Source organism: Euleptes europaea, chromosome 1 (genome assembly GCF_029931775.1).
Source record: "Euleptes europaea isolate rEulEur1 chromosome 1, rEulEur1.hap1, whole genome shotgun sequence".
Taxonomy (NCBI): domain Eukaryota; kingdom Metazoa; phylum Chordata; class Lepidosauria; order Squamata; family Sphaerodactylidae; genus Euleptes; species Euleptes europaea.
The window spans coordinates 102904673-102924245 of record NC_079312.1 but is presented as its reverse complement, the minus strand read 5'-3'; the positions used below and the strand labels follow the sequence as shown (position 1 = coordinate 102924245).

Here is a 19573-nt window from a genome sequence, read left to right as displayed (position 1 = left end):
GGCACCTCGGTTTATACGCGGGTCGGCTTATACATGGGTATATACGGTAAAACCATATTTACCCAGTATTCTTGGCTAGAAGCTTGCTCCGAGTCAGCATACAAAAATTCAAGTATTGAACAATATAAAAACATAAAACCAGTAGAAAACTGTGCCACAAGATTAATAATTAAACCACAGTGGAAAAACAGTATTTCTAAAACCAAAGCAGTAAAACCATAAATATGGATGGAGCAAGAAATATCAATGTGGCAGAACATGTCACAATGAAGACAAGTAAAATTAAAACAGCCAAAGCAGGTAAATAACAGTCCAGGCTGGCTGGGGTTAAGCAGGCAGGACAGTAGAGGCCAGCCAGTGGGACAGGTCTGGTCAGATATCCAGAGCGGAAGGCAGAGCTGGTTAGCGGTATCAGCAGCCTTGGGAGATGGTGGTACCCCATTAGGCTTGAGCCAAGGCAGCTGTGGAAGATCGCCAAAAAGGCAAGCCCATCCCCAGGGGCGGGTCCAGTTATTAGGATGGGCCTTAAAGGGACATCTCCAGTTACAAGGGCAGCAGCTGTAGAGCGTAAAGGAGTGACATTGAACTGCAGTGTGGGAAAGACTTTATATATGGAAAGGAAGTAATAGAGAGATATTTGCTGCTTATTTCTGCCCTGTGACTCTTCTTTGGGCAGTGGGGACAGGATGGAACCTTGCCCATCTCCTAGCTTACTGCATGCTCCGATGTGGCAGGTACTGCAGCCAGCCCCCACAGCCGGGACCACAGATGTTGTTTTTCCAGGAAGACAGAGTTGGCAAACCAGGTGGTTGGTTAAAGATTCTGTGTGCCACCTGAAAGGCCATCCAGAGGCACAGACCTAATAGCTCCACCAAACTTTGCACTCCCCCCAAAGCAGCAGGTCCAATCTGTTGAGCGTAGGATGAATCCTCTCCTGGATGAACCATATTGTTGTGCCTTGAATGTAGATTAGGAATAGGAATACCCACTATAACATAGAGTTGTTTGCTCTTGACACAGGCCTATTCGTCACTGATATAGAGGTCTCCTCTAAAATTCAGGAAGAGATAGGAAAATTTCAGCCTTGAAGATGAATGGAAAGTACCAGGGATCAGTTTCCCCAAACAATCCTGATAGCTTTTCCAATGTATATTTCCCTACCGACTGGTCTAGATGGAAACATTTTGGGATCTGCAGATCAGAATAATGCATTATTGAAACTGAAATATTATAAATTTGGTTAAATCGAAAGATTTTGAAGTTTTCAGTAAAATCTGTTCTGGTTTGGGTTAACAGACTGTAGGCAGAAGGACATTCGTATATCTAGAGGCCCTGCTTCAATATTTATAGGGAACTAACAGTGTTAAAAATCAACCCCTTGATTAAAAACCTGGGTGAACGGAAATGTTCTGGCTTGGCACCTAAAAGACAGCAACGTAGGTGCAAGGCAAGTGTTAGGGGAAAGGGCATTCTGTAAGTGAGGTGCCTCTGGTGAAAAAATACTGTCTCAGTAAATGAGAACAGTAAATGAAAGTAGCTTAGGGAGAAAGCCTTAGCAGGTCTACTCAAAAGTAAGTCCCATTTTGTTTAATGGGTCTTACTCCCAGGAAAATGTTCTAAAAATTACAGCTGGGCAACCCATTCCTGCAAGGAGGGGCTGGGCGGTGGCCCTTAGGGGCTCAGCCAAGCTGCTGCCAAAGAGGATTCCTGGCTGCCGTGGAGAAGAAAAAACCATTTTGAAATACAAAAAAATAGAAGAAGGGCAAAAAACCCCATAGCTTTTAGCAGGGCTACGCCATGAAAAAAGGTGCGTTCCTGGGGCAAAAGAAGCTTGGAAGCTTCCTAAAGGCAGCTCCACCCCTAGGAATGCCTCCTGGAACGCTGGTGTGGCGACTTGGCCGGATGGACGCCGGCGAGAGGCTGCACTGGTGGGGGAGGCCGGTGCAGCTTCACGGTGCCCAGGCGCTGGTGGAAATGCCCCCTCCGTGCCGGCATTAGTGCCCATTATCATGGGATAAATGGGGACTTATACCGGCACAGGGTTATTTCTGCTCCTAAGCGTATTTGCCCCCCCTTAGGAATGTGCCCTTGGTGTCACCCAATATACACTGCCACAGTTATCTATAGTTGGTTACAAGCTATAAGAGCAGTGGTGGCTCCTTTCTGTGAAGTTCTCTCCCAAGGCGGGGTTATTAAGTTGCCTCCCAATTGGTCTTTCTATTCTATAAGGTGTGTAGTTTAGCAGTTTTAATTTTGTTCTGGCACTTGGATTTTATTGACTTCTTTCTCTGGTTTGATAACTGATTTTAAAACTGTTGGGGCATCACATTTCAATTTAATTTAGAAATGCTATGGTTTTATAATCATTGTTTTCTGAGCTGCCTTATAAGCCAAAAGGTGGGGTAGAAGTTAATTTAAACAAATAAACACGGCTGAGTCTATGTCAATATTAATTGTATTACACACAAGATCATATGGGAGATTCATTTTGTTGGCATGATTTCCTGTTGCTCCTTTTCCTCTTAACCAGAAATCATCTTCCGTTAGTGACACTCACCCAGGATGGATTTATTCCCGTTCACTAGGAGTTACTCACTGGCAGTCAATCCATATCAAGATGAGTTCACTTTCTTGCCCATGACACACAATTCTTCAGGAATAAAAAAATGAATGAACACTCTAGAAGAGAGTGCCTGAATGACAGAGCATTGATCCATTCATTGAGAGATCCTGGTTGTCTTGGAACTTAGAGAGACAGACTCTGTACAGCCTTTGTGTTCGGGCTCCCAAATAAATATTGCTTTTTTCACTTTTCTGTGATTCCGTCTTTGTGAAATCATTTAAGAGATAATATTCTCTTCTTTTTCTCTCTAATCATTTTTATACTGTTGTTAACTAGTGACGTTTCCATAGTTTGCATCTACTTGGCTCAGAATTCAAACTTCTCCAGTTTATAATACTCAGCTTATGAATCTAGTGATTCCCCTAAGAGGTTCATCTTTGGCATGGAAATGTTAACTGACCTTCTTCTGAGTTTGTGTGGGTTAGCAAGGAACTCATGAAATGTAGTTTTCCAAGGTGCCTGAGTATTCCAGGTATATAAGGTGCCCTGTAAACTGGGTTCCTTACACCTGGAATGCTGTTGAGCATGCTCATGACAGTGTCCCCGGTGCAAAGAACCCTGGGATATGTAGTGTGCTCGTTTCCTGACATCCTACTTGAGTAATCAGGTGCCTTGGCAAACTGTATTTCCTAGCCTCCATGGCTCCAACAACACTGTTGTTCCAGAGTTATGGATGCCTGGGAGGAATGAAGAGGCCTATTTGTTGCTGTGAATAGTATTCCTCTTACAGAAAACTCCAGGGACATTCATTGCTAAGCTCTGTTTACTCAAAAGCCAGAAAATGGTTCATTTTAAATACTGCTTTTAATTTTTACAAAATATATCAAAATCAAACTCCATTTTACATATCAGACAGAGGTACAATTAGTCTAGTGGTCTGGGCGAACAATCATGACACAGGATTAAAGCTTGAAACTTTGTGCAGCCGCAGTGCACATCATATATTAGCACGTGCTCATTCCCATAAGCAAAATAGTATTCGAAATTTCTGCCAAGTATATAAATGGCTTGATTTTTTTCTACATATTTGGGCTGAAACGGTGGCAATATGTATGTTCCAGAGACAAAGAATTCATAAATTGCTACTTTGAACAGGTTAGAATAATAAATTCCCTCATAATTCATGATAGCCAACACATGGGTGATGTTAAATACAGATAAGTAGTGATTTAAATATCAGGGTTTTTTCTGTTTTTTCTTTCTTTCCTGGCAGAGACAAAGTAGACACAGATGTTCATGTGACCCTGAATTAATGTTCACAGGTTCTTCTGCAGGAACAAACAACTGTGCACTCAAATTGAATGTTTTTATGGAAGCACTTCTTTGCACATAGTCCTCAGCCTTACAGCTGCACATGATTTGTTTCCTGCAACTTCTTTTAACCTCTTATGGGCCATTTATGCATGGGAGGTTTTGCCTTGGATTTGCCGCTCTCTAGATGCACATTTTCCCCATCCGAATTATCAAAACTCTGTATTGGGGTTTATTGTTGAATTTTGAGAATTTGGATGGGGAAAATGTGCATTGAAAGAATGGCAAATCCAAGGCAAAACCTCCTGTGCATAAATGGCCATGGTGTCATCCACCTTGGGCGCCAGATGCTTTTGTCCAGCTGAGGTCTTCAGGAGTTAGAACCTTTTGCAGTGATATCACGTTTATTAAACAGATGTTTTGATTATTGTTTTGGATAAGGGCTTCCTGAGTTGGGGATAGCTTTGTATCATCTTTTAACTGTCTGTGGTCGTGCATGCTATCTAATGTTGATGTGCTATTATACAGGATGTTATGTGAATCACTCTTAACCACTGTAAATGCCTCTTATTTTCCTTCCAGTGTCTGGAAGGGAGGTTGCATAGGGAAGAGGAAACCTTTGGTCACTGGAGGGGTATGCTTTCTATGTCTTCCATGCTGATTTCCCCTTCCCTGCAAATTGTGCTATAGTGTTAGATCCTGTGAAGGCATGGAAAAGGGATAGTGCCTGCAACTTTCCTTTGGTGATCTCTTGGCAGATAGAGTTGTATGATTCTTGTAATGTTTCCCTTTATCAAATACCACCCATAACTTAGCGGACAAGTGAGTTGTCAGCCCAAAGAAGATGCCAACTGGGATCACCAAAGCATCTTTGTCACCATGGTGACCGTAATATTAGTTCCACTCTTTTGTGCTACATCCATGGATCTGCTTTCTCAAGCTGCCTTCTGATGCAGTTGATGGGCCAGATATAATAAACATTTCTTTATTAGATTAATAGTCCTAGGAATCCTCGGTTATTAGAGCAAGGAGTTCTTCCTTATTCTTAGAAGCTTGTAGGAAGGCACCAAAGCTTAGGGGAGTTTTGACTGGCATGGTACCTTTTCCCTTGCTTCTTTCCCTCTCTCTTCTCAAATGGCTTTCTTTAGACTGCCTGCCTTGTAGATGTCCCAAACCTTAATTTTAGGCTGCTTAATGTAGTTTTATGACTTTTTAATATTGATAATTTATATTGTGTTTTATTATTTTATTGTATTAGTTTTTACTTTGTAAACTGCTTCAAGCAGGTCTTTAGAGAGGCAGCACATACATTTTCTAAGCATGTAAATAAATAAATAAATAATCCACATTGATTCTTTTGCAGTTCTGCAGTTGCTTCTAAATCTGGCAAAGAAGACCAAAATACTGCAGTCTCCAGAAGTAGAAATTTAGCCTTCTGGTAGCTCATGTGCAATGGTGGCTCCATCAGATACTTGTGTATCAAAAGTGGATAATATCTTGGTTGTTTCTTAGCCCAAAATAGTGCAGTAACTGTTATACAGCTGGGCAGCCAGCATGCACCTTGTTGAGACACATTGGTTTCATGGGGAAAAAACTCTTCCAAATTGCCTTGACACCCAGAAAACTTAAGAAGATTTGACTGGAGAGACCTTAGTTGCTTTTGAAATCATCTAACTGCTGTTTTGTCTTGGGTGTTTTTTGAGGGTGTGGTTACTTGAAGCGTGGCAAATGATTCTTGATCAGACTGTAGATGGACACAGACCTGTCCACGAGAAACTCCTTTACATACTTATATCATAAAGTTTCCATGTTGTGTACAGCATTCATTGCCTCTTTCTTCATCTTTCGCTCATGGCTTGTGTCAGCAGAAGAGGGAGGCAGGGTTGTCTGATTGCCCTTCATTGCCACAGCACCCTGACCTGTGTCACTATTTCCTTGTAAGGCTCTTGGAGGAGACCCTCCTTCTTGGAGGAGTTTCAGGACAAATGGCAGGCTGCTTGGGGAATGGGGCAGTGGCGAAGGATGTGTTCCATCAACTCCTGCTATAGACTCTTCCACTGGATCTATTGAAGCTGTTATGATATGATTCTCTTGCTGTATCATGTTTTGTCACTTTACTGGATGTTCTAGGCAAAATACAAGTGGAAAGATGAAAAGATACATGGCTGTAGAAAACAGAACTCTTCATCAACACATATTTTAAATTTATGTTAATAGTGGAAACAGACAGTATGTTGTGGTAAGGTTGTCAGAATTGGAAATTTAAAAATACTTGAATATAGGGAGAATACTTATTCCTACCAGCTTGATAAGAGCCCCGTGGCGCAGAGTGTTAAGCTGCAGTACTGCAGTCCAAGCTCTGTTCACGATCTGAGTTCTATCCCAACGGAAGTTGGTTTCAGGTAGCTGGCTCGAGGTTGACTCAGCCTTCCATCCTTCCGAGGTCGGTAAACTGAGTACCCAGCTTGCTGGGGGTAAAGGGAAGATGACTGGGAAAGGCACTGGCAAACCTCCCCGTAAACAAAGTCTGCCTTGGAAACATCGGGATGTGACGTCACCCCGTGGGTCAGGAATCACCTTTACTTTTTTACCAGCTTGATGTGGTCAATTGTCCCTTTCCCATTTTTGTTGCTGTAAAACAGTACATAAAACCAAATTCATATAAGTGTTGCAAGGCTTAGTTATTAGTGAAGTTATTTGATATGGAGAACATTAAGTTACATATGTAAATTGACATTGTGATTTCCCCTTGCAGGCATTCTCATTCTCTTCTGCAATTGTCAAATCTCCTCAAGCAAATCTCTCTACTTGATAGTTTAGGATTGCTGCTGGTTTTGATGAATAATTGGTATGTGCTCTTGCACTGAGGAAATACTACCTGCTTTGCTTAGGCTAGCTACGTATTGTGACTACATTGATCTTTGTCTTCTTGTGCAATTCAAGAAATTTCCCTAAAGCAGTCCTGTGTAATTGTTAAATGTGTTTATGTAGAAACTGCCGTGCTCGTGTATGCAGAGATGAGGAGACTTGAAGTTTTAAGCCAGAGGGTTCTGATTTCTAAATGCTAGTCATACTGAAAACTTAACAGGTGGCATTTTGTTTTCATGACTCCAAGCAGTGGATTTCTATGGACATTCTATCAGCCAAATATAAATTTCTTAATGTAGTTTGTTTGTACCACACCTTTCTCCCAAATGGGGACCCAAACTGGCTTACATAATTCTCTTATCTTCTGTTTTATCCTCACAACCACCGTGTGAGGTAGGTTCATCTGTGAATGGGAGGCTAGCCCAAGCTTAGCCAGCAAGCCTCCATGGCAGAGCGGGGATCCGAGCCTGGAGCTTCCCAGGTCCTAGTCTGACGTTCTAACCACTACACCACACTGGCTTTCCATGTGGCTTTACTTCATAGAGTGCTGCTTTTTTTAGTGTTTCAATATAATTTAGACTTGAGATACTCTTATGGATACGGCTTGCTTACAGGCATAAAATACTGTGTATTATAATTTAATGGTAGCACAAACACTCATTTTTGCAAATGGAAGGAAGGGCAGAGGGTCATATGAAATGCTGGAGTAGTGGAATTTGTGGAGATTACAGATGGTTTTTCAAGCGGCAGCTCAAATAATGTGATGCTGCAGCGAGCTTGGTTTCCATCTTACGTTTTATCTGTTTATATGCTTCAGGGCAAACAGGAAAGTTTTGAAAAGTTAATAGGAGATGACAGAAAAATCTTTAACTTGTGGCAGAATTGCTTGATCTTATTATTTATTAGATTTTTACCCTGCACTTCTTCCAAGGAGCTCAGGGTGGCCAATGCAGTCCCTCCTCAGACTGGTTTTTTTTCACAGTATGAAAGATAATTTAGGCTGAAAAAGAGCAAGCTAACCAAGGTCATACAGTGAGCCTCGTGGCTTAGTGGGGATTTGGACCTCAGTGTCTTTGGTGATAGTCCCAATACTCTGACCTCTACATCACATTTCCTCTTGGCAGTGCCATGTATCTCTGTGTCCACTGCAATGAGCGTGTGACAGGGCAGATAACTCTACTAAACATAGTGAGATGGCATGTCTCTTTCCTCCCTGCCTCAGTCCGGAACCTCTGCAAACATGGGCCTGGTCTATCCCATTCTCTTATTGCTTTAATAATTAAAACTGTCTTGCAGCATTCATTATATAGATTTTATATTATTAAAATTATATGATTTTTAGCTTGTTCTGTCCGAATATATCCTTGGAGTATTTTTCAACCCTCTAGTATCCGTTTTTTGTTATCTTTAGCCTACTGGAATTTTGACCTTAAGGGCCTGGAACTTAATTAACAGTTACATAGAATCATAGAGTTGGAAGAGACCACCAGGGTCACCTAGTCCAGCCACCTGCACAATACAGGAAATTCACTACTACCTCCCCCCACACCCCCAGTGACCCCCTACTCCATGCCAGAGAATTAGGAGGTGTTTCCTCCTTTTTCCTCAGACACATTAGAGTCCAGTGGCTCTGGTGCAATGGTGCTGGATTTCAATGGGATTGATACAGCTTTGAGAATGGAATCCATGTTATCAACTGTGTCAGCTCTTGGTAAAGGACTGAAGGGACTCGTAAGACAGAAATGCAAATGAGAGAAAATTAAAATTTTGCTAATAGGTTTTCAAAACCTTGTTAATGAGTAAGTTCTGAAATAAATTGTTTGTTGCTCGGAAGTCTTATTTCCTACTTATATTGTTTTAAAAGCAAATAAAGGGAATGGAAAGAGCTCTGACTCCGCGGCTGTGGGATGGATAAAGGAAGTGAGGTCAGTGTTGCATATTTGGATTTCGGTGAAGTTGTCAGTCACAAACAGGTACCCTGTCCCACTAAGTGAGTGAGTCAAGTGGTTAGGGAAATAAAGCTCTTAGTGTTAAATGCCTCTGGTATTTCCTGGGCAGGATCGGTGTCAGAAGACGCTCGCTGTCATTTTAACGGCTTTCTGTACCTCATCTGGTTGATACATCATAAATCAAATAACCTCTTTTGTACTTAACCCAGATCCGTAGCCAAACTGAAGACGGTTGTTATTGTAATAATCTCACTGGTGTGATAATAGTCTTGCACCTCTGACCTAGTTAATGCTGAAATGATGTTTCTGTATATTCCGCAGTTAAGGAGGAATTAAATAATTTGCCTGACTGATGCTGCGACTAATTGATAGTTTTACAGTGAGGATGTGGCTGAGTTTGCGGAGCTGCTGTTAGATATGGCAAATGACCAAAGAGAGCCCCAGCTGTTTTCTGTGCTAAGATCCCTTCATGCTGCGGGGCAATGGTTTGCTACCTTGCATTTACAGGTATTGCAGTGATTTTTTAAAAAAAAATTAAAATCAGAAACTAACAGCAATTGTGCAGTACAAAGTAGCTTGATTGGACGCAAGGCGGCATACAAACGAGTAACTGGAAATAAGTCATTCAGTACAGGATTCAGTTTGCAACGTAAATGGGAAGACAGGATGAAAAGGACACATAGTCCTTGTATTTTTGCTAAACATCTATCATTTACTTTGCGCTTTGTAATAAATGGTACTTGTAGTTGGTGTTGGATTAAAGTGTAAGAAACGTGGAGATATGGGTTTCTTAGCAGCAATTTCATTGTTGTGTGGGATTAACTGATAGTGCAGCTTTGCTAATTTTATGCAACTGAAAGATGTATTGCATCCAGATAAACTCTTATCACATTTTCCTTAATTTAACTTTTGCCCTCCCCTGTCTTTATTACTAGCCTTTGCATTTCTTATATGCATTTCTTTCCAGAGTAGTGGGCTTGGGTGCATGTTTTCTTTAAGGAGTCCAGAATTTGTACTACACGTGTAGTCACCTTGCAGCAGTGTGCACACACATGCATACACATGCACATCCCAGGGTATGTGGAACAAGAGCATGGGGTACAAGATCTCCAAGATCAGGAAGTAGTCAGATTCAACTTTTGCTAAAAGACATTATGAAAACTTCATAAGGTATCCCAATGAATGTGTGCCCAGCTCCAATAGCGCAAATTCAAGCATTGTAAGAAAAAGCCCTTATAGTGATGAAGGAAGGGTGAGGCAGTGACCAAGAAGAAGGATATTTTTAATTGGGGGAGGGGCTGTCGCCCAGTAGAAGAACATATGCTTTGCATATAGATTCAATCCCCAACATCTTCAGCTCAAGAGTGTTGTTCTGTATGAGACTTTGGAGAGCCATTACAGCCAGTCTGGATTCACATTTGGAAACGTATGTATAACTGTGGTTTTCAAATGTCCTATGTTGACTTTGTTGACTTTGGCTGTCCAAGAACCTTTGTATGTCTGCCACTGAAAGTCCTGTGCAATGTAGAGGGATTTGGGTCATGTTCAGGGGTGCAGGCATTGTTCTCATAGGGCACTGGCAGTCATGGTCCCTTTGCTATCACTTGCGTAAACTGAAAAATATATCCCAGAAGGCTACTCTGCTGCTGCATATGCTAGGGTAAGGTCAGTAGTGGTGGGAATTGTGCCCTTCAGGGAAGCGTGCCTGCCGTTACTGATTCTCTCATTAGGAAACTCACATGGTTTCAGAGAAATGGCAGTTTGTAAACCACTGCCTGAGGGATCATGTTAGTTTTTTTTCTAGGAAGAAGAGAGTGATCTAATGATTTGTCCAAGTTACTGCATTAGTCTCATGGATTGCTTTCTTAACTTTTCCTGGGAAACAGATGACACTTTTTGTTCCTTACTATGCCAAGCTTCAGAACGAGAATTACCATATTTGGCTGTCTCCTTCCTCAGCTTAATTAGTGCTTGCTCAACACTTTGAGATACTTTAATGAAAGGTGTTGCAGGGTTATGAAGTGGTTATGTTATACCATTCATCCTCATGTACGTACGTGTGTGGGTTAACAGGAAGCGGAAGGCTGTGTTCCCTGGTGTCAATTATTACGGCTGACTCAAATTAATGTTGACATATCTAACCTCCATGTTCTTTTGTACTGGACAGAGTGCCTTAGTTCCTTCCTCTGCAGACCAATCCGTTTTGGACATTGTTTATCTGGGCAGTGAGTAAAGGAGAACAATGCCCTTTTAAACGAGGAAATGACCAAGATGCTGGGCACAGCATAAATATTAAAATAACAGAGTAGCATAATTGTATCCTCTGTTTTACTTGTATTTTATTCATCTTTGGTTTCAATCAGGTCAATTTAATGAGTCTTGGCGAACATTCTGAAATCTTCCGTGTGTGTGTGTGTGTATTTTAAAAGCACAACTTTTAACGATGTAACATTTGTTTTTGAGATTATGCACCTTTGGAAGCATCCCCCCCCAGTCTCATTTTGACTGGGGTGGGGGGATGCTTCACTGTTTTACTGATTCCCTCAAAACAATAAAAAGTGGGAAGACAGGAGTTATGAGATGTTTCCAGAAAGGATTAGAAAGTAAAAAAACAAGGGAGTGTTGTAAATGGGTTTGATGCATTAGAGCTACAAGACATTCGTCTGACTTCTTTTCTCTTTGGATATTGAAGGAAGCGACATTTAGCTGTGTAGAAATGTTTTAATGTGACTGATGAGGGAAACCATGTAGAAATAAATTCTAGATTGACTGTTATGCCATTTATAACACAGACCTCTCTTCAGGGTCCAGCTTCTCCTTATTGGGGCAAACGTATGGGTGCTGGACTCTTACCTAAACCCCTCTCTGCAGTGACTGCTTACGTAATCCATAGGTCTAACCAGACTACCCTTGAAGGCTTCTTGGACAGTGCAAATTGAGTGGGTGAGCAAGGGGAAGAAGCTGACGTGTCTGCCTTGGAATCTCAAGTATTTAGAACCAACTTCTCCTAGACTCTTGTGCCACATGGGAAAGGCTTATCTCCTTTATTTAAAGTAGGGACTGCTGGTTCTGGAAAAGAGAGCAGTTTGCTTCCCTCTTGCGTCTGCAGTCTCTCCCCCAGAGACTGCGTGGTGTAGTGGTTAAGAGCGGTGGTTTGGAGTGGTGGACTCTGATCTGGAGAACCGGGTTTGATTCCCCACTCCTCCACATGAGTGGCGGAGGCTAATCTGGTGAACCAAGTTGGTTTCCCCACTCCTACACATGAAGTCAGCTGGGTGACCTTGGGCTAGTCACAGCTCTCTTAGAGCGCTCTCAGCCTCACCTACCTCACAGGGTGTCTGTTGTGGGGAGGGGAAGGGAAGGAGATTGTAAGCCGAGTTGATTCTTCCTTAAGCGGTGGGAAAAGTCGGCATATAAAAACCAACTCTTCTTCTTCCCCGCCCCTGCCCCCGCCGAGCTCCCACAGGACAGACAGATGGACCATCAGTACAGTGCTGTGAGTTTGGTCTGTCTTGATAGCTTTGAAATGACATTTTTATGGTTTGTTGAAAATGTCACATGATGGGGGTCACCGTCTTAACAGTAGGAGCCTCGCATTCTCAATTGTTGTGGTGTTTTTCTCAGAGCAGTGTTTTCTTGCCCCAAGCAGGAATGCCTGCTCTTACCTCCTTGTGTGGAAGCAGAAGGCAGAGGCTCAGCTCAAGTTTTTGCAGCTGAAGTCCAGGAGGTGGTGATGGCCATCGGCCATGCTGGTTACCACCTCCAATCCCACTGCGATTCAAGAGCAAGTCAAGGCCTAATAGCACCGCCAGTGCCTCACCTTAGACACAGCTGATTGCAGTGCAAGTCTAGTGGTGATGATGGGTACAGGCTATGTCTAGCGCCTATACTGGCTGGGAGCAAGCTGAGCCCCGGACATGCATCAGCGTCTTGGAGCTTGCCTCAGATGGTCATACCCAGAAAACAGTGGTATGGGTCTGGGACATCACATCAAGCAGAAGCTGTGCCAGCCGCCCCCTTCTTTGCCACTGCTGAGTGGGAGCAACCAAACCCAGCATAGTGTAGTAGTTAGAATGTCAGACTAGGATCTGGGAGTCCCAGGTTCAACATCTACCATGGGAAGCTTTCTGGGTAACCATGGGCCTGACCTACCTCACAGGGTGGTTGTGAGGATAAAAGAGAGGAGAAGAGAACGATGTAAGCTGCTTTAGGTCTCTACTGGGGAGAAAGCCAGGATATAAATGAAGTAAATAAAATAAATTAATAAACATCCAAGTACCTCTGTTACCCGTGGTGCCATGAGCAGCTGGTTGGGACACTTAGATGGGTAACTGCCCCTGTGTTGTCTTGACAGTGTGGGGAAGTGTGTCTTTCCCCGTTGTTAGAATTTAATACTCACGAGCAGAGTTTCCCAAACATTTGAGTCATGGAGCACTTTTCAGGAGAGAAATTCATTGGGGAGCATTAATTTTCACCTAGTGCCTATATACTAAACCAAATGACAGTAGTATTTTTCTTTCCAATCTCTTTCTGCCACCCTACCCCAGCTATCACTTTCTGCCCCACTACCCCAAGTTCTTTCTGAAGACCTACCTAGGGAGTCCCCCAAGTCTGCAGAAACATCTGTTTGGGGTGAGTGTGCCCCCTATCTATGGGTTTAGGTATCTGTAGATAGTGGGCACATGTGGGAATTAGATATGTAGATAGTGAGTGAGGAATCCCGAGTCTTGGTTTAAACCAGGATGAGAGAAGGTGCTTAGTTTATTAATGAGTTTTAATTCAGCATGTTCACATTATTATTCCAGTATCTGGAATAATATTCTTGATAGCTTGTAGCCTGTGTTTATGGGGGTTGTTGTAAGGGGCTGTGGCTCAGTGTAGAGAATCTACTTGGCATGCAGGAGGTCCCAGCTTCAATCCTTGGCATCTCCAGTTAAAAGGAGCTAGTAGTGGGTGATGTAAAAGACCATAAAAAGCCACTGATAGTCTGAGTAGGCAGTACTAACTGTGATGGACCAGTGGTCTAATTCAGTATAAGGAAGCTTCATGTGTGTAAAGAGCCAATTTTATATTGATATTGTGACACTTCATATACAAATACAAAACTTTGTTTATTAATTGCCGGCCTTCACACTATGAAAATCTGGCAGGTAGCCCAACAATGACAAGAACCGATGTAGGCTTCATTCCTGAGGTTGACTTGGCCACCTGCTGCCGTTTGTAGAGTAAAAAGGCTCAACCTCTGGGGAGCGAGGTTTTGACATCTTTGTTTTGTTTTTGTGTGTTTTTTTTAAACAACTGGCAGGATGGGTGTGGCTCAGATCATGCAGATCGAGGAAGAGATGGGAAGGAGGTAGTTAGGCACTGTTATGAAACCGGGTGTCTGGCAAACTGGCACCCAGCAGGAAGCACTGCAGAGAGGTGCATTGCTAATGAGGATTAATGCCTCTCCTCTGAGGCTGAGGCCACTCCTGCGAGTTGGGAGAACCGTCTTACTTAATCCTCAGGACTACATAATCAGCCAGTGATCAAGCCGCATAGAAGGCTTTGGTGCCGTCTTGTCAGGAAGGAACGGTTGCAGTGAGGGCATTTCAAACCAGGTCATCCTATGAGTAGGCATGCCCCTCCTCTCTGTGTCATGTTTGTTAATCACTCGAGAGGTATGGTGAGTAAAGATTACCAACAACCCGTCAGACCAATTGTAGAAGAGATGGAGGAGGAAGGTCAGCCTGGGAAACGGAAGCGGAGCGCAGGATTGGCAAGGTGCTTTTGAAAGGAGTGGCAGCTGAACTTGCCGACCTGCCGGCCGTGATCTTCCTGACAAAACTTATAGCCCTCTGTGGTTCTCCATCCAAAATTTGGTCTTTCCTCTGAACTAGAATTATTGACAGGTCTGAAGAAAAAAAAATCCTCTCTCTTTAGTAGAGGTTTAAAGTGTAGAAATGGGCTGTTGAAGCTTTTTCATGGCATGGAGGTAAATAACATTCCCTGGTAAATAATCCTCTATTAAGAGGCTGGATATTTTCTCTCTCTCCAGACAGTTGGCAGCCTTACTCTGAACTCTGTTTTTTGCACGCCAGTGCAGCTACCTACAGTCCTTGCTACAGAGGGTGGTATGTTCTGAGCATCTTTTAGTATATAGCTAGATAGACTTGGATATCTGTTTCAAGAAACTTAAAGCAGCCAAGGGAGGGGCCAGCTTGTGTCGAGGCCATGATGCTAGGTTGGAAAGGCTTATTAACCTTTTTCTCATTTCCCTTATGAAAACCTTCCTAAGCAAGTACGTTTTCTGGACTTTTTTCCTTAGTGGGGGGTAGTAGAAGCTGGGGGGGGGGAGTGATTTATCTCAGGGAAATGGCACAGCAGCCAAAAAATAATAATAATTGTGCCCTCACTCATAATGGATTTGTCATACATGATCTCAGGCAGTATTTCCTGAAGTGTGAAGTAGACCTTGAAAGGTATGGAAAATTGCCAGAGAGCGTTTCTGGTCCTTCCTGGTTTCTTTCGGTGAGTGATGATTGGGTCAGGAGGCAGAGTGTCCCCACACAACAGCCCCAGTCAGTATTGTAATCCTTGTGCTATTAATTATATTTTTAGGTGAAGTTTTTGTTTTCCAGGGCTTTATCTCCGTCAGGCACCAATCCATTTTATGACAGGATCCATATTGCTTTGTGTTACTAAGAGCAGCAGACTCTAATCTGGAGAACCGAGTTCGATTCCCCACTCCTCCACATGCAGCCTGCTGGGTGACCTTGGGGCAGTCGCAGTTCTCTCCGAACTCTCTCAGCCCCACCTACCTCAAAAGGTGCCTGTTGTGGGGAGAGGAAGGGGTTGCGATTGCAAACCACTTTGAGACTCCTTATGGTAGAGAAAAGTGGGGTATAAAACCAACTCTGAAGGCTTGAATTATTTAAAAATTTGGGAACCCCTGTTATAAAGCTTTCCCCAGGAATAAAGGTGGAAGGGGCAGAGAGGAAAAGTGGAAAAGTTATAATTGTCATAAGGAGAGAATAAAGGGAGGGGCAGCAATCAGCAGAAGTGAAATGGGGAAGAAAGTGCTGGAGAGGAGGCGTGGCCAGGAAGAGTATGATGGGAATTGAGCTCTGTCACTTGGATCTTTACTCACAGGGGTTGCAAATCCTGTGGCTTCACAAGCCTGGAGGTTAGTTTTGTATGCGAGAGAGGAGACGCCTGTGTGTCATTAACCTCTTCAGTGCCAGCGACTTGCATTTTAGGAAAGGATCACGAGTCTTCCTCCTTTAAGCTTGGGTGTCCTATAAAGCCGTCCTCTTCCATCTGTAAAAGCAGCTGACTGGAAATCTTGAAAACCGATGCTGAAACAGGTGTAGAGAAAGTCATGCCTGGCTGGCCTTAACCATGAAGCATTGTGAAAGAGATGCTTCAGGCAGCAGATGTCAGAAGAGGCACCATCTTTCTCTTTTGGCCTCTAGCCTGGTGTTAACGTGACCTAGGGGAAAAGGGTCATGTTGACTCTTTGATTCGTGTGTGAAAATATGGAAGGCTTAGATCCGGCCAAACATTTCAGCAGGCAGCAGGGTTTCCACCTGTGGAGCATGACTTTCTCACCTCCCCCTCCTTCCCAAATTGCCTCCCAAAATGCTGCAGCAGTCATGCTCCACAGGCAGAAGTGTTTAGTTGAATCCAAGCTTTAGACTGGCACTGATGTCATAAGACTAGAGGAGGGCAAAAAGGTGTTGAGGAGTCTGGAGACCAAGTACTATGAGGAAAGGTTGAAGGAGCTGGGTATGTTTAGCCTGGAGAGGAGAAGACTGAGAGGGGATATGATAACCATCTTCAAGTACTTGAAGGGCTGTCATACAGAGGATGGTGCCAACTTGTTTCTGTTGCCCCAGAAGGTCGGACCAGAACCAACGGGTTGAAATTAAATCAAAAGAGTTTCCATCTAGACATTAGGAAGAATTTTCTAACAGAGCGAGTCCTCAGTGGAACAGGCTTCCTCAGGAGGTGGTAAGCGCTCCTTCCCTGGAAGTTTTTAAGCAGAGGCTAGATGGCCATAAATGACTCAATAAAGGAAGCCACAGCCTTCAGTTTGCAAGATCTGAGCAAGGCTGTCAAAGATAGTACATTTTGGAGGACTTTCATTCATAGGGTCGCCATGAGTCGGAAGCGACTTGATGGCACTTAACACACACACACAGATGGCCATCTGTCAGCAATGCTGATTTTGTGTCCTTAGGCAGATGATGAGAGGGAGGGCATCTTGGCCATCTTCTGTGCATGGAGTAGGGGTCACTGGGGGTATGGGGGGGAGGTAGCTGTGAATTTCCTGCATTGTGCAGGGGGTTGGACTAGATGACCCTGGTGGTTCCTTCCAACTATTCTATGACTAATCTTACTTCATTGTACTGGGCACTCTTTTTTTTTTTACTGATATGATTTTTTTCTTCTGTTACTTGATTTCTAAAACACCTAACTTTACTTGGACAAATAAAGGAGCTACACAACAAGGTATTTGTGCTACAGTGCTGTCATGTATTTGAGCCCCACAGACAGCAAGAGAACTTTAAGTCACCACTATATCTGCGTGACGTGCCTCTTTTGGAGAGTCTGTTAGCGTCGGGGTTTTTTAAGCATGACGCGATTTTAGAAGCTTGTGTGAGCAGCTGAGTCCCCCCTTTCTTTTCCTGTCCTGCTTCGCATAAGTAGCAGTATTGTAGATTCCTTTGCAAATGAAACCTGCCATCTTCCTCTCCCCCTGCAGCGTTAACGAGCTCTATGTGGATGACCCGGACAAAGACAGTGGTGGCAAAATAGAAGTGACTTTGAACATCAGCTTGCCAAATCTGCACTGTGAATGTGAGTACTTTGTCTTGGGGCCTGGATTTGTAATGGCGGTTGAGTAACCGTCGCGTTTGTGAGCTGGCTTCCTATTTCACATTCAGTCGGCTATGAGTAATTCTCATTCCAGCCTAAGTAAAAATGACAATGTTCAGGTTATTCGAGGGCTCATTCATAAAAGAACAAATGCTCTGTTTCTACCGTGCAGCTGTTTAGACAAGTGATGTGTTAGGTGCTGTAGTAACCACAGAAGTGGCATAGTCCTTGAGACGCTGAACAGGTGGAGTTCATTTCATGAGGACTTGTTCAGCCTCCATATCAGCATCTACTAACGTGTCTAGTTTGAGTAATTGGGAGACTGCCTGGTTCTATAGCCCTGTGATCTTTTCTTAGGTGGTGAATGGGAAGACGAACCTCTATTTTTATACCTGAGCTTCTGTGGGCAGCAGCAGCTAACTGATAGGAGGCTTTCATATGCACATGCCCTGTATGTCAGGGGTCCCCAGCCTTTTTGAGCCTGTGGGCACATTTGGAATTCGGACACCGCTTGGTGGGTGCAGCAACAAAGTGGCTGCCACAAAATGGCTGCCGCAGGAGACAGAGCCAGCCACCAAATGACTGCCACAGCTTACCTTCAGTAACACAGTAACATTTAAAAAGTCTGCAGAGCCAATCAAATCTCCAATAGTCAATAAGAGGCCTTGCTGGGCAAAATCCCTACTGGCCCCAGCCATTTCCTAAAAACACTTGGCGGACACCAGAAAATGTGTTGGCGGGTGGGCACCATACTGGGGACCCCTGCTGTATGTGAACTGGGTATGGGCTCGTTGTCACTTGCCTTTCTGCTGTTGTCGGGTACCAAGCAGGTCATTCACCAACTTGAGAATATTGGTGGACTCATTTTGCTGCCCCCTTTCTTGCCTAGCCAAGAGCAGTGAAGGGGCAATAGGACGGCTGCTGCAGTAGCTCTACAAACACAAACCTTCTGACACAACGGAAAGAGTCAGAGCAAATGTGAAGGGTGATTTCTATGGCTCAGTCCACACATGCAGCAGAATGAAGTGGGGATTAAGTGAGTTCTCAGGTGGTAGAATATATTTCAGACTACAGGTGTGGGAATCACATTTCTGATTGTCCCTCCTCTGAAAGGAGAATATTTGCATAGCGGGGAACAGATAGGACTAGAATCTCTTGTCTTTGACATGCTAGGGTTGTTTTTAATATGCAGTGAAATGGCATCCCTCATGTCAACTAGGCACAGTCCTGTGGAGTTCAGGTGTTGACCCTTTGGCTCTGTTGGTCTGGCTGTATGTAAACACAGCCAGACTGGAAGTGGTGCAGCATCAACATCAGCAGGGCAGGTTTGCTGATGCTTAAAGTAGAGCCAGAGGTGGCAGAAAAGGGGGGGGGGAGAAAGGAGGAACAAGCACGATGGAAGTCTGCAGCCACCCAGTAGTGTTTACCTGGGAGGGTCTTTTCCTCCTGCTGAAGGCATGGCCACCTATCAGCTAAGATCAAGATTCTGTGGCTGGGTGAGATGCATCATGCTGGTTCCTGTCCTCTGTTGGACCTGTGAAGGTAAAAGTAAGTATTCAAGTGAGTTTGGTAGGAGTAATCCAGCTCACCCAAGTGCCCAGAAAGAGACAGGACTAGCCCACATTCTGAGGCATATCAAGCCCTGTGCATGGGGGACTCGCACACCACCTGCAGTTTCAAGTGCTACAGCCCATTCTGTCATGTTCAGGGGTTCTGCCACGTCATTTTGGTACATATGATGGAAGTGATATATCTCCCACTCTGTGGCCTACCAACTGGTTCAATTGAGAGCCAGCATGGTGTAGTGATTAGGAGAGGTGGACTCTAATCTGGAGAACTGGGTTTGATTCCCTACTCCTACGCATGAAGGCAGCTAGAGGGCCTTGGGCTAGTCACAGTTCTCTTAGAGCTCTCTGAGTCCCACATACCTCACGAGGTGCCTGTTGTAGGGAGGGGAAGACGATTGTAAGCCAGTTTGATTCTTCAAGTGGTAGAGAAAGTTGGCATATAAAAACCAACTCTT

At 43.8% G+C, this 19573-nt stretch overlaps 1 protein-coding gene across 1 annotated transcript in view; it reads left to right on the top strand.

Moving 5' to 3' along the window:
- The window catches only part of ERGIC1 (endoplasmic reticulum-golgi intermediate compartment 1), a 124519-nt gene that overhangs the window by 64688 nt on the left and 40258 nt on the right, over positions 1-19573 (top strand). Inside the window, exon 5 of the mRNA XM_056847790.1 lies at positions 17438-17532. Within this exon, the coding sequence (XP_056703768.1) occupies positions 17438-17532 (95 nt within the window). The remainder of the gene's footprint in view (positions 1-17437; positions 17533-19573) is intronic.